Here is a 27339-nt window from a genome sequence, read left to right on the forward strand (position 1 = left end):
TAGCTTTTTTTGGAGTAAGAAAGCAGAAGTATTAACAATGATGAACCGATGCTGTACCACATCTAAAGTAAACCATATGTGTAAGAATCTTGTACATGGCAAATTAGTTTCTGGAGAGAACAATTCCCTTTGTGCATGATATCTTTCTGGGGACAATTTTGTTGGTGTGCATACAAAACATAGCAGAATGAGGACTCTTGTCTCAGTATCATGATTACCATGGGTAAAGACTCTACACTTACTCTGTCAAGCAGCTGCTGCTCTAGTCTGTGCTCTGGGAAGGTTTACATTCATCTCCTAAGCAGATACCCTCCCACTTGTTTGAAGGGGAGCAGTGTGAAGTCTTGAAACAAGCAGTGTTCTGCAGTTCAGAAGACATCAAAAGGCCTGGGCAGAGCGACTTCCCAGCATTCCTCTCTTTTCCCCTGCTCTGCATATTCTGCTGTATGTTAACCTTGAAACTGATCTGCAAAGGAGGACCCTGAAGCCTGTTGAAAGTGTCACTGTTTTCCTCCGCAAGGAATGAGACAGTGTCTTCTGGGGAGAAAGCAAAGGAGAACAGCTAAGAGCACTGGAGAAAAACAGGGTGTGGGAAAGGAGGAGGGCTTGGAGCAGCGATACGGCTGTTTGGAAGTGGGAGAAAAGCACATCATCACCTATGTGGAAAGAAAGAGAGAAAGTGCAGAACTGTAGGGGTATGAATTTAGAAAGGCAGGAAGACTTGATATCCTGATGTTTTGCCAGCGCTGTTAGTGAAACCAGAATTCAGCTTCTGTCCTTGGACAGCTGTACACTGGAGGACAGGAAGGTGGCATCCCTTCATAGGCATTTAACATACTTTTTTTTTTTTTTATTACAGCAGCTCCCTCTAGTGCCCCTGTACCGAGAATTCACTCAGTATAGCTGCATACAAAATAGTTAAAATTATTCCTGCTCTTTCACCTGTTTTCAGCTGTAAATAAAACAGCCTATAAGAACCCACCTAAGGCAGTGAACAACACAACCATTCCTTTTGTTTAGGCAGCGAGTGCTGTTTGTACCCTTGTGGAAAGGGTATATGTGGTTATCCGTTTTCTTGGTCCTGCTATCTCTATTGATGGCACTACACTTTTGGTTTTAATCCTTAATGTATTTCTAAGCTAAGACGTTAAGGAATTGCAAGTCAAAGTGGGGTGTTGTTTGTTGATAGTGCATGCTATAGATCCCAACACTGTGAGGATGGGGACAGTACCTAGATCTTGAGCTGGTTGTTCAAATTTCATGGAAAGAAAAACTAAGAACCACACTCCACCAAGCATGGTTCAGTGGAGGTAGCGAACTGCTAACAGAATAACAATATGCTCTTCAGTTTAGCAGTTGAAGACAGTGTTGTAGAATTTTTGTCATGTACAAGTGGGTTTTGCCAGTTTATTTATGATGTGTATTTAAGATATACCAATACATACTCCTTCTCCAAGGTTCCTGTTGTAATCAGTGAAAAGAGAGGAAGTAACCTGGAGGATCTACTGCATTCCATAGATTGTGTTAGCTGTTACTGTTAGTTAGTTGACTAACAGACAGTAGCTAACTAGTCCCAGCCTACTGCTGCTAGTTGGCTGGTGTGAGGAAAATTGGTTCCCCTCCTGAATATTGCACTGTGAAGAATTGGCTAGTGAATGCCTGTGCATGTTTATATATACATGTGGACTACTGTGTTGCACTTGTTTTTACTTCTGGCGCTTGCAGAGACCACACAGTGGCTTTGGGTCCTACCATCAGTGGCTATAGTGTCTGTGGCTCCCAGGCTGCCCTGTGCTGGTACACTTTTGCAGGATGATACATGCCATGAGCTCTTCTTCTTGCTGCTATGTGAAGACTGCAAAAGGAGCTGTGTACCTCAGCAACTCTGTGCTGGGCCACTTACTGGCAGAGGAGGGAGCCGCTCCACTTCTGCAAGGCTGGTTCCAATGCTGCTTCAAGAAATGATGAGTCTAAGGTAGAAGCATCTTGTGAACTTGATCTGGTTGGAGGTCACCAGCAGTATAGAGATTGTACTGAGTCAGGCAAGTGTCATAGCCTCCTCTGCTAAGAACATAAGTAACATGTTCTCATGGTCCATCGTTCAAGGACTGTTATCCCACCCCATGAGACATCAAAGTGGAGAAGTGGCTATGGCTATGCCACTGTGTTAGAGGTAGACCTGTATGCAGACACTGCTTTTGTTTACATGATTTCTTGTGTGTGTTCTACAGATGTGGAAATGAGAAATCTGATTTCTTTGTAGGCCACCCTTTTGATGTAGCAGTGTTTGAGGATCACCTTTGGTTTTCTGACTGGGCTAGGCCATCACTAATGAGGGTGGACAAGAAGACCGGCCAAAACAGGGTACGTCTTCGAGGCAGCATGCTGAGACCCTCATCAATGGTTGTAGTTCATCCTTTGGCGAAACCAGGTATACTGCAAAAATTACGCAGTCATTCCCTTCCGGCCTCCTCTTGTTCACTAATATCAGTAGAATACATGTCCCCAGGGAGAGGATTATCTTAGAAATAGGCACTTTAAAAGGCCTTGAATAGTAAGACTGGCATTTATTGAAAGCACCATCTAGGCATGTGTCCCAGGAAGGCTAACAGATCTTGTATACTTATGATCATGCACAAGAATAGATGCTGATCAATTGCCACAAGTCTAACATAGAGTTCTAATTCCTATTTGTCCTCATTTATCAGCACTCCTCACACACACAAATAATAACAAATGACACAGGGAAAGATTTTGTAAGATTTATTAGTTTTGGATCAAATAGTTTGATTTTCTGTTCGGAGCAATCTCCCTGTAAACAGAAAAATAGGCCAGGGTTGAGAGAAAGTAATTACCGGTTCCCTCTGACTTTGCAATGTTCTTTCAGGGAATGTCAGGACTCTAAATATTAAAGGATAAATAGTAAAGTAAATAAAAATAAAGAAAGTGATGTATGTATTAAATACAGAGTATGTGAATCTGCTTCCAGCCAGAGGCTAGGTGAGAATATTTATGCTTTACTATATGAATCTTTTTTTAAATTAACAAAAAAAAAATTCTAGTTTTTGTCACTCCTTATTTGTTTTCCAACTGCTTCAACTCTGCCCAGTGAAAAGGAGATGCTGACTGAAGAAGCAGCTTGTTAAGTTACCTTTTTTTCTGCATTAGGGGCAAATCCTTGCCTTTATGAGAATGGAGGCTGTGATCAGATCTGTGAAAACAATTTTGGAGTTGCCCATTGCATGTGCCATCCAGGATTTGGGAAAACTCAAGATGGAAAAGCCTGTCGTGCTCTGGATGCTTCCAACACAACAGCAGGTACATTCCTTCAGCACCAGCACAAAAGGACACTTCTCCCTCCTCCCAAAAACCTTGAGAATCCTAATAGCATTGAAAAATATTCACCTTGGTCTACATAACAAATGATGGTTTCTCTGAAGAAAGAAAACACTGGGGTGTTGTCCTGGGTTAATAGTATGTTGTCTGACCGTTGTAATTTTTCCCTTGGCCCAGTATGAGATGTGTGCAGTGCTGACAAGTATTGTGAGCAGTGAGTTGCATTATTTGTCTTTTGTATTTGAGAAATGCCACCAGTGAGTGGTTTTAGGAATAATTTGAGGCCAGAAACAGGCTAGTCTGGGATGATACTTGTGTTTATTTTAAAAGAAAATAACTGTGATTATTGCAAAATTGACAAGTGATAGAAAAACAGAAAGCTCTTTCAATAGATTTAAATGGTCTGTCACTTTTTTCTTGTCTTTTTAGGACATGTCTCTGCACACAAGGAGGTATTGCCAATGGCAACACCAGAGACCTTGCTCCAGAGAACGCTAACCAGTGGGATACTCAAGGATACAGACAGTGGGGAAAGGCAGAACACTGGAGTTTTCTTGATGGCTGAAATCATGGTATCAGGTAGAGTCTGATGATTGTCTTCCTTCTATTTACTGTGAGGCTCTGAACAGGTTTATAGAACAGAAAAAAATCATAGCCCTTAAAGGAAGAAAAGCTGACTGTCAAGCCTGGGGGCATTCATGCTCTTAACCCTCCTACAAGAAGGTGGGTCTATGCAGTTATGCCGGGTAGGATGGCTTTTCGGTTTGTTTCTTTCCATGATCCTTCACTATGTCAACAGAACTTGATAACATTATCCAGGTCTAGAGAACAAATATTTCTAATTTGGGATACTTGTGAAGGTCTTTCCCTTAGATTTTATGAATATATTAAGTTACTCTGAATAAAATAGCAGCAAAATCACTGAATTCTACATATGTTTGATGACACTAGACCATTGAATTATACAGTAGGTTTTGTTTACAGTATTCAGAAATCTTGATACTAAATGATACTTTAGCTCCATCTAGACAAAGACAGCAACCCTAATGATTGCATTGACTTGCCATCATTAACCTTAGAAAGCCAAGTTTCAAACTTGTATGTTCTGGTTTTCTTCTTAATTTTTTTGGTTGGTTGGTTTGGTTTTTGTTTGTTGCTTTTGGTGTTTGTTTTTGTTTTGGGTTTTTTTTTTTGGTGGTTGGGTTTTTTTTTTGTGTTTTGTTTTTTGGCTTTGGTTTTGGTTTGGTTTGTTTTTTTGGGGGGGAAGAGGTTGGTTTGGTTTGATTTCTTTTTTTATAATCTATATATACATGCTTTGATCTGTCCACATGCATCTACTGGTGATTTTTTTTTTCTTTGTTTGTGCAATAGATCAAGATGATTGCTCAGCACTAGAATGTTATGTCAATGCAGAGTGTGTTTTGCTGGAAGATGGTGCTATGTGCCAGTGTTTGAAAGGATTTACCAGGAAGGGGAAATCATGCTATGGTAACAAAATACATTAATACAACCTTCTGAAAAATTGTTGATTGAGAGAGAGGAAGAAAATTATCTTTTCTCACATTGGCAGCTCTGCTGCATGAGCTGCCAGAGAAAGGTCAAGGGTACTGCTTGTTTTGAAAGGCATGATGAGCAGAAAGCATGTGAGAGGGAATGGTTAATTATCCCATGTTTTATTTTCACCTGAGTCATGGGTGTTAATCCTATTAACAAGTAATAACATGGATTATGAGAATAAAAGCATAATGTATCTATTTGTAAAAACTACCTAATAATAAAAAGCTCAGTCCATAGTCATGATAGTTGACGTATAATTTAGAAGTATGTAGTAAGGAGTCTCTTAAAATTAGTATTCCTGATGTAATGTTTATGTGAAAGGCTGCTCTTGCTCCTTTCTAGCCCTAGAAAAAGACTAATAATCAGACAACACATTGCTGAGAGTGGTCTCTAAGTTTTTGGACTTGCATACTGTGTAAATGGAAGCACTTTGTTCTCTCACAAAGGCCAGCCCGGGATGGCATTAGAAACAGAACAATTTACCATTTAGTGTCTAAACATGGAGACTCAAAGGAGTCGATGTTGCTATGGAAAGGAGAAAAGACTGTCTTAGACTCTTCAGAACATCCCCATCAAATTTTATACCAAGAAAAACCCTTCTCTTCCCGTTTGCTTCAGGTGCATAAATGACAAGTGCCAGCATAGTCTGAGGGAGATTCATGATGTAGACTTTTCTTTTTATCGATTTACCTTATGGTTTCCTGGCCCATGTGTCCCTCCTCCCTGTTTTGTCTCACAGATATTGATGAGTGTGCCATAAATATGGACCGCTGCAATAGAAATATTTCAGTCTGTATCAATACGGAAGGGGGCTATGTTTGTAAATGCCTGGAAGGCTACACTGGAGATGGAGTCCATTGCTACGGTATGGGCATGTGTGAGAACTGTGCTGTGTCTGAAAAGCTGGGGCAGGATGAATGAGGAAATAGCGTGTCTGATGATTTGTGCTAGCCTTCCATCAAGCTGTGAAGCTGTCATACAAGCCGTTCTGCTTCTGTCTGAAAAATCTGGTAGGGGCATGGATCCTAACAGTGGCTCCCCTAGACATTTATCATTTCTTATTTTCTGATTCTTTCCTTCTTGTCTCAACTGTGGCAATCTCTGCAACTGATCAATATGCAAAGCCTGTAGTTGTCAGTGGATACCTCCTTTCAGTGTTTGCACTTTTTTCAGTAGCTATAGCAGGAGAGAGGAAGAATGAAGGGGAGGAAAGAAGTGGAGGTGAAGCAGTAGAGCTTTATTGGAAATCGTTGCCATGAATATAAATGAAAGCAGATATTGAGTGTGTCATAATACTCATCAAATAATTCCAGGTCTCTTTAATAGGCATGAGGTTCAAGGTGTGACACTGACAACTTGAGTACATTTAGAGTCTTGTTAATAATCAGACCCACTGATTTTTTCCATCGAGCTCTAATGCCAGGTCTTTAGTTCATTCACTTCATTTTGTAATATTTTAATCCATTTTAGCTGCAAGTATCAAGGAACAGGAAGCTTTCTCCCCCGTATTTGACAAGCACACAGTTTGTTCAGAGCTTTATGAGAGTCTTTTCTTCTCTTGTTCTTTTCCCTTTTCTTTTTCCTTTATAACCTAATTCAAAGTTTGACCCAATTCTTACATAGTCTTTAATGGACTTTGGTTCTTTGACACTGATAAGGATGACTGAAAAATTAAGAAAAGTATCATTATATGGGCAAGGTGAAAAGTATCAGAGGCAGGAGGTTCAAGAATGCATTCTGCCTACAGTGGTCAGAAATCCAGAGCTCATATCTTTGAGGATGTTTGGAAGTGCAGACAGAAGTGACAAGCTTCTCTTGCTGTCTCAGTGTCACCTGCAAGGCATATCCCTAGGCAGCCCTGGGCTCTCACTGCCTGTCCTATATTTGCTCAGTTAGAATGATTGTGGTACCGATCACTATTATTGAAAAACAGTTCATTATCTTCCTGAAGTCCTTAAGTCCAGAATATGGTAAGATAGTTTTCACAGCGTTTTATAAACAATGCAATGTTGTTGTGATGTAAACAGAATTGAAACTAATTCTGTTTTTTTTCAAGCTTGATGACTTGACATGTAGTATAAAAAACAGAAACTGGTGATTTTGTACTTCAATTTTAGACACCGGCATTGCATACACAGTGTCCAGAGATGTGTCAGAACACCCAAAGATGGTATAAGATAAGTTCATGTTGTGTTGTTGAAACCACATGCTCCAACAGTTTTGTTCCCGTATTTTTTTTCTTTTAAAATTGCTCTGAATTTACTACAGTGTTCTGGACTACAGCTTGTTTAATTTTATGGTAGAAAAGTGGTTTATGCAATAATTTCACCCAGATTGGGAGGATAGATTTGTGATTTTGTTAACCCAAAGTAAATCTGGCAAATGTATTCTGCTGACAGTTCATAAAGTGAACCAGAGGCTCCCATTCTCTGGTATGTGAACCTTTTGAAAGCCTACACCTTTGAGGAGGGTGCTTAGGCACTCAGCACCATGCATGTGCCAGCCTGGGGGATGAGTACCAGCCTGGCCAGAGCTGCCACTGTGGGCTGTGCTAGAGAAGGTGTGGAGGCAGGGTGAGAGTGTGCAACAGGCTGTGGGTGAGGGGTATGTATCAGTTTAACACAAGCGTGGAAACTCTTCTTGTACTCGGGGAGCCTCTTCACAGTAATTCAGAGACCAACTTCATTTAAGTGTTTACACAAACTGGATAAACCTGTAGTTTCTAGACCCTTTCCTTCATCTGAATTTTTTGCTTAGGCTGGACCAGGTGGGTGGTACAAGGGTGGGCAACTCTTCACTCCCAAACCTTTCTGCCGTCTTACTGCAAGAATGTCAACTGACGGTACTCTATGCTCATCTGGAGTGAAAGCTAAGACTAGCAATGCCAGGAGAATATATCTAGTACAAATTAAGTCTTCTCCTCAACTCTACTGCATTTGTTCTATGGGGAAGCCTTTCCTTCCTTCTCCCTGTGGAGAGCTTCTGCAGCAGCATAGCATGTTCCGAGAGGCTAGGGAGGCTGTGATTACTTGGCATAGGAAATATACTGATTGCTTTTCTGTTACATTTACATTTGCGTAAGGAAGGTCTTTAGTGTTTTTCTACAATGCCAGGAGTTCTCCAACGCCAGGAGTTCTTCAATGCTGCAACTGCTGCCCTTTAACTGATGCTCTGAGGCATTTCGTTCTTCTAACTGCAGACTGTTTGGGTGACAGATATTGATGAGTGCAAGACGGGGTCCCACACCTGCGGAGAGAATGCAACCTGCACAAATACAGAAGGAAACTTCACTTGCTCGTGTGCTGATGATGGCAGTTGCAGTGAGTACATGGAGTGAACAATTAAAATTAAATGGCCCTTAAGTAAGAGTTGTGATGAATTCTTATATCTGGAAATTAAGGAAACCCTCTATAGTGACAACGGGCAGCTTGTGGATCCATTTAGCATTACTTTAGGAGGCTGTTTTGGGGTGGGCTAAGGAGACTAGATTCAAGTTTAGTTTGGAAATATCTACATTAAGGTTCAATGCTAATTTTTACTGTCAAATATAATGACACATCTACCTAACAGCCTTTACAATCAACAGAAGCAAGTGTTTCCTAGAGGTAACATTTTTGGAGGTGATTTCAGTCTGTCATTTTTCAAGCTTTCTGTGCCTTCTTCCCCTTTGCAGAAGCCCAGTACAAGAACAACACATAATTTAAGTCCCATTTAATCTTCAGAATAAGTCTTTCAGATCAAGTGTCTAAATTTTCAAAAGGGCTCTGAAACTCTTTAGAAAATCTGGTTGCCATTTTAATGATGGGAGATACTAGTTTTATGATGGGAGATAATCACTATTGCCTATCTGACCCTCCTTTCAGGGCTTCAGTGTGATGGCAGCATTCCCTGAAAGCTTGGAGCTGAGTGGCTTATCATCTTACTCTCTGTCAGCCCACTTCATCAGGATGAATTTTACTCCAGATCTGGAGTAAAGATCTCCAGACAGCCGGACGATGAAATGACATTGTGATTGTCACAGATCTGGTTTTGCAGAAAACCAGAAGGAAATAATGGCTTTTTAAAGTAGAACACCTGTTAGGATCGCCATCCTCTTTTCAGTTAGTTAAACTTTCAGTAGCTTCAAGTGTCACTCAGGACACTTGAATTGATTTTAAGTGATGATGATTTTAAGTGATGCATGACTTGGAAGTAATGCCTTCTAGGTCCTTCAGCTGTAAGTCTGATTCCATGTCTTTGTGGGTTTTAACACACAATTTTAGTTATTTGCCTAATAAGCTCTTTTAGCAAGTTGAAATTTCCTTTACAGAATGCAGCCACACCTGGGGTTCAGTAAAACCATTCATCCCTTTCCACTCAGGCTTTTTGCCATGGCAGTTCTGCAAATAAAAGTTTAAAAACAAATGTCACTGAAGGTCATGTTGCAATAAAACTGGTGCGAGTCATAAAACTGATCCCATAAAATGTATGAGAGTAATAAGGCACATTTCTGCTCAACCATACTGCTAGAAATTCTTTGCTGTGTAGATATTTGATTCTGACCTATAGATTTGATGCAGCATCAAAGAAGGCAAAAAAGCACTTATTTTCTATAAGGGCATGACTGCACTGTAGGTCATTCTGTGCAAGATTTAGAGCTACCTTTAAAACTAGTTAGTCTAGATATCTATATAAATGACACTGAGTGGTTCAAAATTGGGTCACTAGAGTACCCTGCTTCCCCAGTAATGCTGTTATCTGTACCTGAGCTTGAAACTATAAAAAATGTAATCTGCAGTCACACACAGATGTAATCAAGTGGATGGCAGCAGAGTAGAAATAATTTGCATGAGATCAAGTTGCATGTGGAAGCTTCTTAGTCTAAGATCCAAATGTGTGAAATACAGTCACCCTTCACCTGTACATATGACTCTGGTACTTTGTGCATGGTAAAGATTTACCATACCCTAAAGCTGCACCTTAAATATCATTTGAGCCTAACTAACTAGACAGTCAGAGAAGTTTTTCCTCAGAGCTGTACTCACACATCTTAGACAGAATGCAGCCAACCTCTATAAGTCTTTCATTGCAAATCTAGAATCAAGCATATTTAGTATTTTGATCTTAAGTTCTGCATGATTAAATTCGATAAACAACATAAGCAAAGGAGTAAAACACAAGTGATTGATCAAAATTAGAGATTTTTGCCTACTTTCCTTAAAGTTCTGGAACTCTTTCATAAGATGCTGCCAAAAGTTTGAGATACACTTGTGAAATCCTGTGTTTCAGAAGCTACTTTCACCCCCACTGATGTCAGCAATGAATATTCTACAGTCCCCATGCAAGGTGATATTGTAGGATGCCCTCCTTCATACGAGTCATACTGTCTCCATGGTGGAGTGTGCAATTATGTTTCTGATCTACAAGACTATGCTTGCAAGTAAGTACAGAAATTTGTATTGTCTATGCTGATGAATGATACTGTTAGGGCTCAGTTGAGTGCAGAGAGTGAAGTGTTTGTCCGTAAATTACCTGTTCATCACTCATGGTAGGAATTATCATCAGACTCTGCTCTTTTCTGTTAATGATCAATCCATTCGCACTCATTGCAATATTAATAATAGGATTGGATTTGTCCCCTAAGCACTCGATTCTTTGCTTTGGAAATGTGAGATAAGTTGTGAAATGACTTAGAGCTCATGACTTTATGAATGAGGTGATTGCTCTCTCTCCTGTGTAATGATGACTTATACCTCCTTGTTGGCCCTGCTGTTCATGTGTTCATCCAGCTGTTCATCCCAGCAGTCACTGGGATGGAAAAGGACCTTTGAGACTCTGTCTTGTCTTCTCTAACTGGGACCAGAGAGGAAAAGTCTGGTGTCAACATCTTCCCTTACAGTTTGAAGAGTCTTGGCTCCTGGCAGAAAAGGTACCACATGATGGTCCTCTTAAGAACAAGGAGAGTAGCAATAAGACCTCAAAAATGAGACCTCCTTCCTCCTGTCAATATTTTTGTGAAGCCTCATTTGTTCTTCCCCAAATGCAGTTACTGGTAAAAGCAAACAGAATCTCATATCTTCAGAAGTCACCCTTGGCCTGGTCAGTGTGACAGCAAAGTGTCATGGGGTAATCATTTCTTCAAAACCATTAGTGCTGGTGTTTAATTGTGTAACTTGATTGTATTCGACTCTGTGCTATATCTTTCTTTAAAATCAAGCATAAAAGTAATTACAGTGGGACAAATCCAATGCCTGTCCCCTCCCCTGGGGTCTCACCTGGTTAGCGAGGACCTGTGCAGGGGATGAATACTGTTTGATTATAATAGAATCTCCCTCTGTGTCTCAGAAACTTGAATGGCCCTTGTATAACCCTGGAGTAAGGAGAGCAAACTGTTGCTGATGTGTTTCTCTGATCCACCATTCCCCCTGATCTTCCTTGTACTGCAGTGCAGGAACCTCTGTACCAGGCAATTCCTGCAGGCACTGCAAATCCTAGTCTTCCTTATTTTTAAATATAATTGGTCTCCCCTGCCTACAGAACTCTGTACCAGCAGGAATATGAAAAGAATGTTATGATTTTGTGTACATATATGGGAATGAAGTGGGTGTATTTTGCTGTGGATTTCTAAACTCAGCAAAACCCTTGGGGAAAGTCATTACAGGAGATGGACTCAGGGTCGTCTCTGGTATTTGCTAGAGATTTTTAGTGTCAATTTTAGAGGAATTGAAAACTTTTCACTCCTCATTGAGTTTCTCCTACTGAAGCTAAAGAGACTAAACTGCAGAACTTTCAAACTGGATCACATCTTTCTTCTTTTATTTGCTACGTGTTAGTGCATAATAAGACTCTAAATGTATGTATTCCTTAGCCGTGGAAATGCAAGCCCTGTAAAAAGCTAAGGAGCAGTCGTGTTTAGCCATCTTGAGAGACGGGATTTGCGTGCGGACCTTGCTGAATTCTCGCAATGCTGAATTCTCACTAGATGGCAGCATTCATTCACGTAGGCTGTAGTATGTTAAATACTAAAAAGAAGTCATGGAGAAATGTTACCCACCAAAAATCACATACCAAATGTGATTTGTATTTTAATTAATTAAAGCTCATACACTACAAGCTAATCTTCTATTTTTTTTGGAATTTATTGTGATCTTACATTAAAAAAATTATCATTTTTCTGCCTTCCAACATATATGTATTCTGACTTGTGGCAGAATGAGTGCTTGTGCCTGATTTAATAATGAATGCTGATACAGTGTTTCAGAACATTAGGTAAAAGTTGCTGCAGGTCAAATCCTGCTTCTTTTGCTCATTTGATTTACTCTTTCGACTTGAATAAAACTACACTGATAATTGGGAGAAGGATTTGAGCTTATTTTGCAGAGAATCATAGAATTATAGAATAGTTAGGGTTGGAAAGGACCTTAAGATCATCTAGTTCCAACCCCCCTGCCATGGGCAGGGACACCTCACACTTAAACCATCTCACCCAAGGCCATGAGGGTGAGGGATGTTGGGGAGGGACTCTTCATTAGGGACTGTAGTGACAGGACTGCTGCTGGAAACAGATAAATGGAAAAAACTTAGGGAAACACTAATCACTAGTTATTTTTCTTCTATTATTTACCTATTGCAATCTGAAAATTATAATCTCTCTGTATAATTCTATAGGTGATTCAATAACATTGCATTAAAAGAAGTCTTTTAACATCGAATTCTACAGGTTTTGACAGCCATTCTTTTAAAGTGATTTAGTCTTCACTACTACTAAATTCAACCAGGTATTTCTCTAATGGTTGCCGATGCTAAATCAATACACAAAGTGACTGAAGTGATGATCTGCGTTTTTTCATCTGCCACCAGTTACAAAGCCTGCTTACTTCCCTTTGGCAGCTGTGTGACAGGTTATGTTGGGGAGCGGTGCCAGTTCAGCGACCTGGAGTGGTGGGAGCAGCAGCATGCCGAGCGGGTGAAGATGCGGAATATCACCATCACCGTGTGCATAACAGGGCTGGTCCTCCTGCTCCTGCTGGGCTACCTGGCTGCCTACTGCTACAGGTAGTGCTTCCAAACACATGCCGTGAATGTGTGCCACAGGGACTGAGGTGCTGCTGAGTTTCACAGGGGGCTCGTGGTGAAGAACGTGAGCTGCTCCTCAGCTGGTGGAAATCGCCATATCATCCTACTCTTTTGCTTGTCAATAATTGGATCTATGAATAATGCAGAAAGATCTGGCATATATCTTGCCTACAATACTCACACTGGTGTTATTGAGTGACATGTCTGGGGAGAAGAAGAACAGATCTTATTAGGTTTGAAGAGAAGGAGTAATTTGTATTGATGAGAGAATTCAGGAGCATGCTATTTACTTCTTGTTTGATTTCCCTTAAGAGCTCTAGATGTCTGGAATTGTCATGGCAGGGTTTGGCTCTTCTCTGCTAGCTATCCTGCTAGTTTTGTTTTGCTTCCTTTTCAGTGTAGTGTTACACCAGAAATTGTCCTTGCCATAGAGAAAAGCAGCGTACTAACCTTCCAATACCAAGCTTCCACGTGATGCCTCCAGCAATGAACGTGAAAGTAGTTTTCCTTGCAGTAGAAAGAATAAAATCAGGGTTGTGAGCCTAAAGCACATCTGTTGTAAAAGTACTCCCTGACATTTTCCATGGCTGTAATGAATTGTGCAGGTTTGGGATTCTTTTCATGGCAAAAAAGAACCCCTGCAGTCACTATTTGAGAACCCAGTCTCATGTTAAATTAAATGTCATCCATGTCCCTTAGACTGGAAAGTACTCAGCATTTAATAAGTTAGAGTCTTTTGGCCATGACCTTGGCAAATAACTGTTCTTAGAAGCTCTTGTTTAAATGCATATTTATATTTTCAAGTAAACAAATAAAAAGCCAGACAGCAGCCAAATCAAGAGTCTTCTACTGAATCATAGAATCATAGAATAGTTAGGGTTGGAAAGGACCTTAAGATCATCTAGTTCCAACCCCCCTGCCATGGGCAGGGACACCTCACACTAAACCATCTCACCCAAGGCCTCATTCAACCTGGCCTTGAACACTGCCAGGGATGGAGCATTCACAACCTCCCTGGGCAACCCATTTCAGTGCCTCACCACCCTAACAGGAAAGAATTTCCTTCTTATATCCAATCTAAACTTCCCCTGTTTAAGTTTTAACCCATTACCCCTTGTCCTGTCACTACAGCTCCTAATGAAGAGTCCCTCCCCAATATCCTTATAGGCCCCCTTCAGGCACTGGAAGGCTGCTATGAGGTCTCCATGCAGCCTTCTCTTCTCCAGGCTGAACAGCCCCAACTTCCTCAGCCTGTCTTCATCCTCGTGTCCTCCTCTGGACTTGTTCCAACAGTTCCATGTCCTTTTTATATTGAGGACACCAGAACTGCACACAATACTCCAGGTGAGGTCTCACAAGAGCAGAGTAGAGGGGCAGGATCACCTCCTTTGACCTGCTGGTCACGCTCCTTTCGATGCAGCCCAGGATACGGTTGGCTTTCTGGGCTGCAAGCGCACACTGAAGCCGGCTCATGTTCATTTTCTCATAGACCAGCACCCCCAAGCCTTTCTCCACAGGGCTGTTCTGAAACTCTTCTCTGCCTGCCCTTCATGTGCAGGGGTTTTGTTTGTTGTTTAAGCTAATTTTAAAATTAGACTGTCCTAGGCACAAAAAGTTAAGTTACAAAAGAAGTTAAATATGGAAGCCAATATTTTTCTGTTCTTATTTAGCGGTTCCTAGGATATTTAGTCTATAAAGTAAAGAAGCTGCCAAATTTCTTATTTTCTATTAACTACTGGTATGGGTCTGGAATTAAAGCTAAGTTCAAACTGGTTTGTTCTCACGACCTGGGATTCAGAAGCTAATCAATGCAATGATACATATAGAATAGACAAATCATGAGATTATTTTATTTCCCGTATATATCATATAAACATATGTCATGAAAAATAGTCAGAATGTGGCTGGATTTTTGGTGTGAAGATATTCTTTCTCTTCTGTTGCTCTCTCTTTTGTCATTTCTCTCTGATTTACCTTTCTTTCTTGCCAAATGCTTTTGATCAATATAACTATTTATCTCAACAACAAGTTTTCAATTACATGCTTGACTGAGTTTGTACTGCAGCTGTTACTAGCATAACTAGATCAAAATGAAAACACTGACCAAAAATCCCTATTTAACTGGGGTCTAAAAACCAGCATTTGATTTGAAATTGCTATGCAGCTTTTTCACGTAATCTACTGTATTTTGAAAAGTGCTTGTTAAGTCTGTAATAGTCCTGCTCCTCCCCCTGTAAAATAGAGATGCCTATCTATCTCATTTTAATTGGAGGAAATGAAGTTGGAGATCTACACCTGCCAGTTAGAAAAATGTGTGAACTGGAGGCCAAGAATAAAAGTATTGGGTTGGTTTCTCAATGACTGAAGCCTGCTGAAGATCATTGTGTTAATCTTAATGTTAGGTTAATGTAGTCTGACAAGTATGTAGTATGTCATTTCCTGTCTTTGGGATTCAAGAAAACAGGTCTTTTCCAACAACAGCAAAAAGACCCCAACAACACTGAATCACAGCTTTAAACAATCTCTTCATCCCAATTGGCCTCGGCCACGAAGAAAAGGGTAGGATTGGGAATGAGAAATTCTTGGCCTCTTCTCCATGCTTGGTCAACTAAATTTCACTGCGTCGCCTGCTTGTGCTCAGTTGCCCATGAAGACTCCCATGCCCGCCAAGTCCATCTGGCATCTGTTACTCTGCATGCTATATAGTAAGATGTAGAATTAGTGATCCTCTTGAGCAGGGCATCCAGCTGGACACTGTGCCTGTATGTGAGATCTGTGCAATGGATTTTAGGACTCTTAAGTAACAGGCTTGAGTTTCATCAGCACTATGAGCTGCAATGCAGAATGGGCACATCCGAGTGACAAAACATGAACAGCAGCCTTGCCATTGTGTCAGGAAAATTCAAAATGGACTAATTTCCCAGCCGTCTGTTCTGTGGGTATATCCTCAGATCTGGCACCTGTTTATATTTATATGAGCAGTCCCAGTCTTATCCTTTACTGGAGGCAATAGGAAGATGTAGAGAATCTAGTGAGAAAATCCATGATGGAGATAGATAGATTTTTCTCATTTATAGCAAAAAGCAAATTTTCTTTACATTGTATTGTCATGGCGGGAACAACATACAGTAATTGCAACACATGTATTTTCCCAGTCAGTATGTGAATGTGATGCAAAAATAAAAATTCCTATTTTCTTAGATACATGTTTACTAAATTTATTTCAAATAGATCAAATGAAGGAATTTTACAACTTGAGATTTCTGGAATTTGAAGAGTGTAACATTAATTTTATTAGTTGATGTCTAGGAGAAGAAAAAAACATGTATGTAAAGTCAGTATAAATGCACTTACTTGAGGCTCAACCAGTGTACATGAGTTCTTTTTCTTAGGACCATGTTTTCTAAGTTAGGGGCTGTATGGGCTTTTAATAGTGCCTTACAAGCAATTGCTGTTTTAACTTCAAAACCACCATTTTTCAAATGTATGGAACTAGCTACTTAGGGCTGATTATCTGTTTCCTTTTCCAATTCCACGTTGTCCTCTTGGCTTTTTTTCCCCTTGAGTTAATTCTGTTGGTCATACTTTTTCCTGGAAATGTCTAAATTCCAAGTTTTTGTGGCTTTCAGTTCGTTTATTATATAGAAATTTCTGATTTTTTTTTTTTTCATAAATGTTGCAGATGAATGGCAGAAATGACTTTCATAATTGTAGCTATCAATGGTGTACAAAAATAAAGTCATTTTTATTTCTGGGCTTCACTCACAATGTTCGTTGGGTGGGATAATATAAGAGGGATATATTAAAAATAGCATAATATAAGAAAAAAGAAGGGGATAGTTAAAATTATGAGGCCTAATTTTTTTTTCTAATAAATGACCCTTTACAGATGGCACATTACAGCAAACATTTGTTCACTTCTTACTGACTTCTGTTTCTGACAAGCTGCTTGTTTTAACCACTGTGCAGTAATTGACAGTAATACACCCTTCCAAACCAATGAAAGAAAACGAATTATATGCCCCTTCTGTAAATACCCATAGCATAATGTGTGAAAGGAAGCAGCATCTGTTCCTCCCAAAGCAAAATAATTTGTTTCAGCTTTTGTTCTGTTGCAGAAGTCAAAACTTGTATAGGAAGAATCTCTATGCAGAAGCGATAAGAGAAGCCAGCAGCCGTGCTGACAATGAGAACGTGACACCTACTAGCAACAAGTCTCGGGTAACTATATTAATGTGGGGTGGTGAGGGAAGCAGGAAGGATCAAAGAGTGTTAGGGATCCACTTGAGATTATCCATCAAATAATTCACATCTTAAATATATTAAATAACTGCTAGAGTCATCAAGTGCTTTGCTGTGAACCCTAGTTCATCTTACCTCATTGTTATCCCTCAAAGTTCACAGCTGCCTGGATGTATTGCAACCATTATCCAGTGTTATTGTTAGCTTTGAAAACAACAGTTGGGGAACTGTCTTCTAAATTAAGGAAATGGCAATGTGATGACATGGCATATCACAGAGTTATTTTCACAGGAAAGCATGCCCTCTGTAAAAAAGGCTTCTTGGAAGTCAAGTATGTGCTCCACGAGATGTTGAACTTTATTTTGGGGGCTGATGAAATTAGATGTTTTTGTATTAGAGGCTACTACCTTGTAAAGAGAAACAACCAGAATGTTATTGGGCAATTTGGAAGGGAATATAAAATACTAATTTTGCACTGGTGTAGATAGAATTGCCATCATGATCTGTTTGTACTGGCCTGTTTCTGTCGTTGTTTTTGAAGTTGCATCAGAGAATTTGGCCCCATCAGATCTGATCTAAGGACCTGATTCTCACTGGTATTAAAATGAAATTCCACTACTGGGTGGACTGCAATTGAAATGTGCAAAAGTGATGTACCTGGCATCTGCGCCGTGTCTGAGACTCCTTTCTCAGAAAGGCATGACTTACCCTGAGAGCTTGTCTGCACACGCATATCATTCAGCTCTGAATAAGCTGCTATAATGCAGGTATCACCATACTTATTCAGGTAGCATCACATTAGCTAAGCACCATGGACTCTTCAACGCCCATGGTTTAGATTGCCTGGCAGGATTTGTTAGTGCATAGGCCCTGAAACAAACTATCAAACACATATTGAGCGTGCTGAATTTACTTGACCCTGGTTAGGATATATTGCTCCTTAGCTGGTCAACAGCATGCTCTTGTGGACCTTTTACTACCAACAGAGCTCCTCCAAGTATTAGTCAGCAAATGTGCTGAATTGTGGCAATGCCATCATTTGTCCACAGCAGAGACAAAAAGCACAGTTTACAAAATGTCTGAGACTAGGAAAATCAGAAACATTTGTTGGGAATGAGAACAGCTTGTTGCCTAGGAGCGCTGCTCTAGGAGGCCTGCAGAACATCAGCTCTGTCCCACCTGCTGTTGTCCTCCCAGTTAATAATAGTGGTCAATGACATTTTTGCTGAACATAGGAGTAATTAAGCAGCTAAGCAATGGACTGAATCAACAAAAATCCAACTTATTCATCTCTTACACACTTGTGTTAAATTTCACCATGAATTCTTGCACTGGGAGACATTAAATACATTAATGATGTAATTTATTGCAAATGGCTTGTTGCAGGATGGCAGAAGAAACCACCAACCCTTTGCTAATTGCTGCTGCTTACACAGTAATGGATTCCTGGGGTTTCATGAATGTGATTTTCTCTGTGCTGATGTAGCCATTGAGTGTTAAGTTCACTGGGACTTCACACATGCATGCGCTAAGAATAGAAACTGTTGAGTTGCCAAAAAGCAGCAGGAAGTTGTCCATTTCTACTGTTCATTTCAAATGCATTACTGGGGGGCTTTATGTATAAAAAGGAGATTATACTACATCAGGGATAGAAAACTCTATAGCTCCTCAACTTTTAAGGCACTGAAATAGGTTTTTGGGTGCTGTTGATTTACCCAGCATCAATAATCCTAATGAAGGACTTTGTACGGGGACTGGATGGTGTGTGACTTTAAAAAGCTCATGCAACTCACTCATTCTGTAGCCCACAGTGCTACTGCTCATTTGTGAGGCTGGGGTGAGGGGGTGCAAAGACTTCCTTGTTCTTGCCCATCTAGGCTCATGTAGTGGGTAACGAGCTTTTATGCTATTACACATATCAAATGCTAGGTATTGCGACACTGAAACTATACCTATAAATTGTCCAAGTGTCATTCACTTTTTCCTTTACTTCTTTCAGATGAGACTATGTTTAGCTAAGGGTATCCCTGGGTATTTTTTCACATTCATATTAGAGTTCCATAAGCCAGGCTAGGTTTGTCTTACAGAGATGTAATTCTTGGTAAACTTCTGCACTTGTTTGAATTTTATTGCTGTTCTGAGACGTTTCACCCAGCAAGTGTTCTGTTTTGCATAGGCAAAGATATTTTGCAGAACTGTGTGTAGCTGAATCTCCTCCCAGGGTCTGTCACATGTGGGTTAGCAGCTGTAAGACTACAGGTTTTATGTAAATGAACTGAAGCCTAAGTAGTCACACCTGCTGCCTCTGTGATCTATCCACATAAATCCACCAATTACCCACCTGGACCTCTGAATCTGTCAGTCCTTCTGCTGGAACATCTTATCTACAGATGCTTTCTGTTCTTCCCTGTCTCTGCTCTTTCAACATCGCCTTTTCCCCTCTATACTATTTCAGCACAGTGCCTCACATTTCTTTCCTCTGCCTCTGAGTTTTTTCTGTTTTCCTCCTGGTCTCTTCAGCCTGATCCCCCAGAGGGTCCTATCTTCTGCTTCTGAGGCATCGCTTCCACTGTCACCATTGGGTGATGGCATCGCACCCCCTAGGTGGTGCCGAGCACCAGAAAGCGTTTTCTTCCCTGTGCCTGACGGGGTTTCTTGCTGTCTGATTGCAGGTCTCTAACACATTAAAAGCAGTCCTCAGTACTATGGAGAGGGTTGGTTTTCATGAACTTTTGCTCTTGCTTCTGGAAAGGTTGATTTGCAAGGCAAGAAAGTGGGTTGTTCTCTTCACTAGACTGCGACTGTGTACTTCCCAAAGAATGACTGGGTCTGTCATCAACTCAAATGTTTAATTATCTGCAGGGGAAGGGTCATTCCAAAAGCCAGGGTGACCTTTTTCCCCCTGCTGTGGTTAGTGTGTGGACCTTCTAGTTTGCCTCTTGGGTTTCAGAAAACCAGTTCATTTTATATTATTTAGGCTCTGTATTTTGTGCATATTGTATGCATTTGCAGTTTGCGGTTGTTAAGGAGTGTAACAGTTCTCTGGAGACTAAAGCGGTTGATCTAATTGAGTGTGAGACAGCAGATCCTCATCCTGCCTGTCCTTCAGAATATGGTGAGTAGGATTTCCTTCCTTATTAGATCTCTCTTCAACTTAGTACCAGCAGGAGCAGGGGCTGATAGAGGAGACAGCAAAATCAAAACTATATTTCTAGCCTGTTTAAAGCTGCTGTGCACAGCAGAAACCATGTTTATATTGCTGTGAAGAGGCCATTCAATCCTTCATTTTGCAGATTATTCATGAGAAATTACAACAGTGCTTTCACACTCATAAGATGCCAGATGCTTCTAGGGATAGTAATAATATATTTTTGCACTTATACAGAACTTCACAGGTTTGCTTCATAGCAAGTTGTGCCCATCATACTGACGTACATCTGTGGAATGACATACTTTGATAGTCCTTATTCATTCAGGCAGGATTACTGAGATGGTGTGAAGAATACAGGTCTGCCCAGAAACCTTTTGCCCTGCAGCAGCAACTACATTTTTGCTTTTTGTGTTAAACGAGATGTTTGTCTGCTTAGGCATTGTTTGGTGTTTAAACAAGGGTGAGATGAATAACAGAGATGTGTCACCCATCCCTGGTGCAAAGGCACCAGGCAGCACAAAGGCACACAACAGACTTCCATGGTCCACAGGTTACCTGCTGGACCACCCTGAGTTTTAGGAAATGCTGCCTTATAGATGGCAACTGAATCTCCTAATTGCTCAGATCATGAGAACAAATGAAGACTGATATCCTTAAACATGTGTCTTATTTACCACATATACTTCCCAGCTACAGAAGTCAGGAACTAGAGAACCTGGTTTGTATCAGTCACTTAAAAACATGCAAAGGTAAAAGTTCGAGGATACTCAAATGGACAGGCATCTTGCAAGATATTTAAAATTGCTCATCCTTAGAAGTCACTTTATTCATCAGTAGAAAATATGCCTCACATTTACTTGGTTGGGCTAATATTGTGAATGTGTAGAACTGTATTGTCCAGTGAAGGAAGCCTGATGTTTCCCGTTAGGAAGCTCTGTTTTCATTTATAGTTTTATCAGATGCAGCTATTGGAACAGGAATTTCTCATGACAGGTGTCCAATTTTTTTCCTAACTGAAAATTAGAAAAGTGTTTCAATCATGTTAGACTCAAGACTAATAAAGAATCTGATGCCTTTTCTAACATGTTAAAGAAAGTTCTTACACCATACCAGTGAATAATTCTAAGATCTTCAGACTTTGGAGCAGTGGCTTTAATTTTGCCAGGCAGGTAAGTCCTCTTGTGACAGGCATGCTTTTTCCTGTTCTTAGGTATTAAAACATTTAAACATGAAATTTGTGCAGGGCATTTCTGAAAATCTTGTGTAAGATCTTGACTTTGCCTGGTTTTTTGTTCTTTTGACATGAATTGGTTTTGTAATTGTCGGAATACTATCCTGTGTTTCCTTTCATAGATTTCCTCTTTCAAAGCTGTTATTAGCTTTTTTTTAGCTTAGTTGTTGTGGAGCTTCTCAAATGGCTTTCAGTAATACATACGCATTTTCTCCAGTGGAAGAACAGCCTATAACATATAACAAAGCAGCGGAGACTTTGGCAGAAGAGGAGAAAGAACAAGGTTGTCACCAAGAGGTTCCTGTTGGTGAGAAATCATATCAAACCATGGGAGCAGAAAAGGACCCTCCTCAGGCTCCCTGGAGCATCCACCCGAAGCCGCTGCTGGAAAGGGACCACCGTGAGCTTGCTGCAGCAAGCCTACTGATGCAGCCAGACTAGAAGCAGCCTGGGTCTGAGCAGGAAAAGGAGGAAAGATGAAGCCAATAGAGAATGGAAACTCATTCAACACTGAAGCAGCCCCTTTTTTGTTCAAATCTGCTTTAGGAAAAAAGCAAAAGACAGCCCACAAATCAAAACAGAACAGAGGAGTCCTTACCACTCCTTCCCTGTCGTCTCTGCTTGGAAGAATTACTGTGAGCAATGTATTAACAATGAGTAGCCTATTAATTATCACTTTAAGGGTCGCTGCTGCTAACTTCATTAGCTGCCTGCTACAAGGACACAGGGGAAAACTGACAAGTGGGTGATTTTTCAGAGTATTTTCTAGTGGCGTTGGTTGCAAACAGTGGTCTCTGCATGTATGCAGACTCCAGAAATTGCCTAGATAATGGTCCACAAGGACAACTGCAGAGAAACTGGAATGGAAGATTGTGCAGGAAAATGAGTTAAGAATCTTTATTACAGTATTGTTCATGGACACTATAAGCCTCTTCCAGTTCTGCCTTCAGGCCAGAGTAACTTCTTGGACTTCACCAGAGATATTCTTGGATCTTCTTCTCTAAGTGAGCAGCAAATGCGATCTTGCATTTCTCAGGTTTGATGGGCTGGAGGATTGTTTGTGAGCATATGGTGTTAACTATGCTCATGTCTATGAAGTGAGAGGTAGTATTTGAGGGGAAAGGTGTTTCTTCCATTCAGTTTTCCAGCCTACACTGGTTCTTCAGAGCGTTTCAGGATTGTTTCTGGACTGAGGCTGTGGGTCTGAGTCTGCTTTCAGCCCCGCAAGGAGGCATGTGCTGGAACTGTCCTCACAGAAGTCTGTCTGGCAGCCAAACCTGGTACATTATATAATAGGACTTAGTGTGGGGAAAGACATCCAGCCAGTTGCTGGTCTGACAGAACAGGAAGAGTGGGGCAAACAGAAAAACACCTCAGTTTGGACTGACTTCCATCTAGCTGTTTTGTGCTGCCGGATAAAATCTATGGGAATAATTGTGAAACAGCACCAATTTTTCTTGTAACTGGCTTTCTAACAGCTACAGTTCCCTTCCAGTTATTTAGTAAGAACTAACTTACAAAGCTCTGTTACATACAGTTTGTAGTTTAACTGTTTATTGTATCAAGTGATTTTTACAACCGGTCGTGACTTTCTAAGACTATTTGCAGAATATATTGGAAGATATCTGGAAATCAGTTGGATTACTAACAATGTTTTCATTGTAGGGGGTCTCTCAGTCCTCTGCCTTTGAAGCCTACTACTGTAACTATTAGACATTTTCTTTAAATGTCACTACAGTGCTCACTACTACTGTTCCTTGTTAGTCGTTAGCTGGATAGTAGTGGCAAATGTTACTAATTTGTTTGTTTAACACACAATTTTTTGTTGTTTTTTTTCATACTCTTGCCAGGAAGTTATGGGATGTATGGGATGCTGTCATTTGGTTACCAGCTCTGTAGGTCATGATGGGAAAGAGTATTGAAAGGTTTTACGTCTTGTCCAGAAGAGTTACACACCTGAGTAACTTTGTGGAGTCCGTACTGATTTGTTTTAGTGTAAACAGCAAGAATATTGAGCCCAAGGTGTCCAAATTACAAAAACTATAATGCTATGTTGTGTGAAGTTGTCACTTATTTATCTTCTAAAGTGATTTTTGCCGGCGGTTCTGAATTGTTGAGTCTGATTTCTAATCAGCTGAGTTCTGAATTCAGAATAAACTTGTAAACTTGGCATTGCCAGAGATTAATTGGAACTAGTAGCAATGAAGATTTATTTCCCTGTTCATTAAAGAGGGGTTGGACTAGATGACCTTTTAAGGTCCCTTCCAACCCAAACTATTCTATGATTCTATCATAAGATGCATTCTTTTGTGTGAATGGCAACAAGGGAATTTCTGTGAAAAAAGAAGTGGTTGAGGAGAGTTGGCACACTAAAGTGTGTTCAGGAGAGGGCAGAACCATTGGTATTTGGTAGATTTGATTTTAAGTTCAGTATAATAATATTAATTTCATTAACATTTTTGAAAGTTTCTAGTGTGGATTCCTTGGTCTTTCACAGTTCATCGCTGATCTTCTGTGTTTTAATGGGAAGAGAGTCCAGCTATAAAGACCCTGATTCAGTAAACAATTTTATTCCCATGAGAGCTAGTAACATTGCTTTCATCCCTGCACTTTGATTATCTGCGGTGAAATATAATGTTTTGCTTAAAATCAAAGTATTGTGTTGAACAACAGTCAAACATTTAATTGGAAGTTTCCCTGATCAAAAGAAATAACGATTTGTAACTTTAAATATGGTTTAAACAAAGGTGTTTCAGACTCTTTACAAATTAATTTCATATTCTACCTGGTGATTTGTTTACTTTTCTTTCTTTCTGTCTAAGGGTCTAATTTTAATTTTGATAGTGTTCTTTACAGAATAAGATAGAAAAAATCAAGGTGATATGTTTTTGGAATTACAGTGTTTTGAGTTTTACATATTTCCTAAACTCAGCTCTAAACTGAAAATAGTCTGTAGTGTAAAACCTTGAAATGATATTTCAACACAAATATAATATATTTGGTTTATTTGTATGTTTATAAAGGTATCGATTTATAAAATAAAATAGAAAAAAATATCCCTGGTGTCCCTCTTGTTTTAAAAGAAAAGAATGCAAAATTCTAGTTTCAGTTAACCCATGTCATGTTTGTTGATAGCTCCATTGGTTTCGTAATGCCACAGTGTGTAATGTGTTGGTGCAGCACATGAAGGTATCATGGGTTCTTCATTCACTGCTCAGAGAATCTATACTAATGAGGATTATCTTCTGCAGCTCACAGGTAGATCCCAGCTTGAATACAGTAAGTTTTTATTATTTTAGTTAAGCATTCCCATAAACAGTAGACATCACATACTCCTTTTTATGCACATTTAAATGTCTCTTAAAATGTTACTTATTTGTCCAGAAATACTATCCATGACTTCACAATGTTTTCAAACTTGTCTTCAAGATGCGTCCCGGGTTCAGCAGTAGCAGTCATTTTTCTCCTTCTTGGTAGCTGGTGCAGTGCAGTGTTTTGACTTTCAGCTCGGGAACAGAGCTGATAACAAGGATGTTTTGGTTTGGCCAAGGACTTTGTGAGCCTCATGCTCTGACAGGGAGGAGGGGAAGCCAGGAGGAAGCAGAGACAGGACACCTGACCCAAACTAGCCAAAGAGGTATTCCATACCACAGCACGTCATGCCCAGGATGTAACTGGGAGTGAGCTGGAAGGGCTGGGGGACTGTGGGGTTGGAGGAGGTATCGGTCAGAGCTTGGTCGGGCTCGGGGGGGGGCGGGGCGCAAGTTATCAGCCGGCTGGTGTTGAGGTGTTGTATTCTCTTCCCTTGTTATTTCCTTTATCATTGTTATTATTGGTAGTAGCAGTAGTGATTTGTGTTATACCTTAGTTACTAAACTGTTCTTATCTCAACCTGTGGGAGTTGCATTCTTCTCGATTCTCCTCTCCGCCCCTCTGGGAGTAGGGGGAGGGAAAGAAGGGGGGGGGGGGGGGGGGGGGGTGAGTGAACGAGTTACCTGACTGGGTTTAAACCACGACAAGATGTTATTCTTAGGCTTTCCATTGCAAACCAGTTGAAGACAACTGATCAAATCCTGGAGGTTCCTCCATGTGTTTTGGCTAAACTTTTTTCAGGTATGCAAAAAAAACCTCTCAAACCCCTTTTTAAATTATTAGAACTTCTGGGTCTAGTTAGCTTACTATTCACCTCAAATCCTACTTTTAAAAATAAAATTAACATACTTTATATTAAGTAGTAAAAGAGGAATTTAGAGACATAGTGGGAAAAAGCTTGACAAGCCTAAAGTGAGAAAACTATTGGGGAATTCTAAAAAGCAAGGGAGAAAATGAGATTTTTTAGTTTAGTAAATCCTGACTTTATTGAAATTGACATTTCAATTCTCTAAAGCCATAATTTCATCATAAAGAAGTGAGGAGTGATTCATGCTCATTCATAATGGACATAGGCAGTGCAATGGCTCCTAGTCATACAAATGCATGACATCTCATTTTAAGTTCCTTTTGCAGTCACTTGCAGCTTTGCAGAGGTTTATCTGTTCAGGAAAAAAAAAGAAAAAAAGATCCATCCTGGTAATCTCTTTCTGGATGAAAATATTAAGAAAAAATTAATGTAGGAAAAATCTAGGAAAACTCTTCCAGATGGGGCTAAGGGAAGCCCCTTCCTTCTTACCATATATTGTGGTTTTGTCTTACTTAGAGTCATTTTATCTTATGTTACTTCAGGGTGATGCCTACGCTGTTCCATTAGTCCTCAGGACACATGTGGTGTTATTGCCTTGCTCCCTGATAACTTGCTGTCTTTATCTCTGTGTATGTGAAAAGGAAAGATGTTAGTGGCACTACAAGCCTCCCCCAGAGCCCCAGGAATGCACCCCAAATGCAATCTGAAAGGGTGATAGCCTAAGTTGGCTCATGTTCCTGTGATCTTTTATTGAGACTGCTGTTTAATGCCAGTTTTGATGTGGACCAGGAACAGCCAACTTTGTGAAGACCATTCATCATGGGATTAACTTTCTGGCACTCCGCAGTACTGAGGTGGACTAGATTCAGACCAGTGAAAAGCCTTAGTCCTTTCTAACCAGCTGTAGGGGCACTCAATATCCTACTACTTCAAGACTTTGGAACTTGATTTTTGAAGCAACTGCTGTAATAATCACCTGTAAAGATGCAGAAGCCCCTTTGTATTGGGACCCTGGCCACTGTCGTGTCTTCTGCCTCAAGCCTAGGTGTTACACTCAAAATGTCTTCTCCCTGCTTGCTTTCTTTTTGGAGGGGATGGTTCTGACTCTTTTGTTCTCTTAAATGCAAGCAGAAGCTAAGCAAAAGCATAGAGGGAACTTCTACACTTCTTAGATCAAGACACTGTAGTCTGTCAGCTGCCTTTTTTCCAGGTAAGAAGTTAAGATATGTCTCCAAGTATAATTTTAAGAATATCTGAGTCATAGACCCTTGTTTTTTCTCACACCCACTGCTGTGTGACACTGTTATCTTTCCAAGCACCCAGCTTTATACCACATGCTTTCTAGGGTCTTCAGTTCACAAGTATTCTTGGTTATGTTACCCCTAATCTGGCCTTGTCAGTCTGAACCTCACTCATTAAGGGTTAAGGGATCCTGTCTGCCAGGCAGTTTCCAGTCCAAGTAGCAATATTGGCCTTGCCTATGTGGCCTTTATCCAAACCAACTTGGAATGGTTTTAAAAGTAAGTCAAAAACACCATGTAAGGGTGAGCAGTTACTGGTAACAGAACTGCTGGAGTCCTGGTCCAT

The 27339-nt window shown here is 40.3% G+C and overlaps 1 protein-coding gene across 7 annotated transcripts in view; it reads left to right on the plus strand.

Annotated features, from left to right (window-relative positions):
• The window catches only part of EGF (epidermal growth factor), a 61642-nt gene extending 37014 nt beyond the window's left edge, over positions 1 to 24628 (plus strand). Inside the window, exons 15-25 of one of the 7 annotated variants that reach the window (XM_061478602.1) lie at positions 2264 to 2431; positions 3169 to 3318; positions 3766 to 3915; positions 4708 to 4824; positions 5633 to 5758; positions 8109 to 8213; positions 10162 to 10312; positions 12763 to 12927; positions 17067 to 17169; positions 20203 to 20305; positions 21790 to 24628. In XM_061478602.1, the coding sequence (XP_061334586.1) occupies positions 2264 to 2431; positions 3169 to 3318; positions 3766 to 3915; positions 4708 to 4824; positions 5633 to 5758; positions 8109 to 8213; positions 10162 to 10312; positions 12763 to 12927; positions 17067 to 17169; positions 20203 to 20305; positions 21790 to 22013 (1562 nt within the window). In that variant the 3' untranslated portion in view covers positions 22014 to 24628. Of the gene's footprint in view, positions 1 to 2263; positions 2432 to 3168; positions 3319 to 3765; positions 3916 to 4707; positions 4825 to 5632; positions 5759 to 8108; positions 8214 to 10161; positions 10313 to 12762; positions 12928 to 17049; positions 17251 to 20202; positions 20306 to 21789 lie in introns of those variants that run through there. The other 6 variants (XM_061478565.1, XR_009747663.1, XR_009747659.1 and 3 more) reach the window with 6 other exon arrangements.
• The last annotated feature ends 2711 nt before the right edge of the window (positions 24629 to 27339 follow it).

The sequence above is a fragment of the Pezoporus flaviventris genome, unplaced genomic scaffold (genome assembly GCF_033815535.1).
Source record: "Pezoporus flaviventris isolate CSIRO_AGI_PZ_B2104156 unplaced genomic scaffold, CSIRO_AGI_Pfla_v1 ptg000002l, whole genome shotgun sequence".
Classification (NCBI taxonomy): Eukaryota; Metazoa; Chordata; class Aves; order Psittaciformes; family Psittacidae; genus Pezoporus; species Pezoporus flaviventris.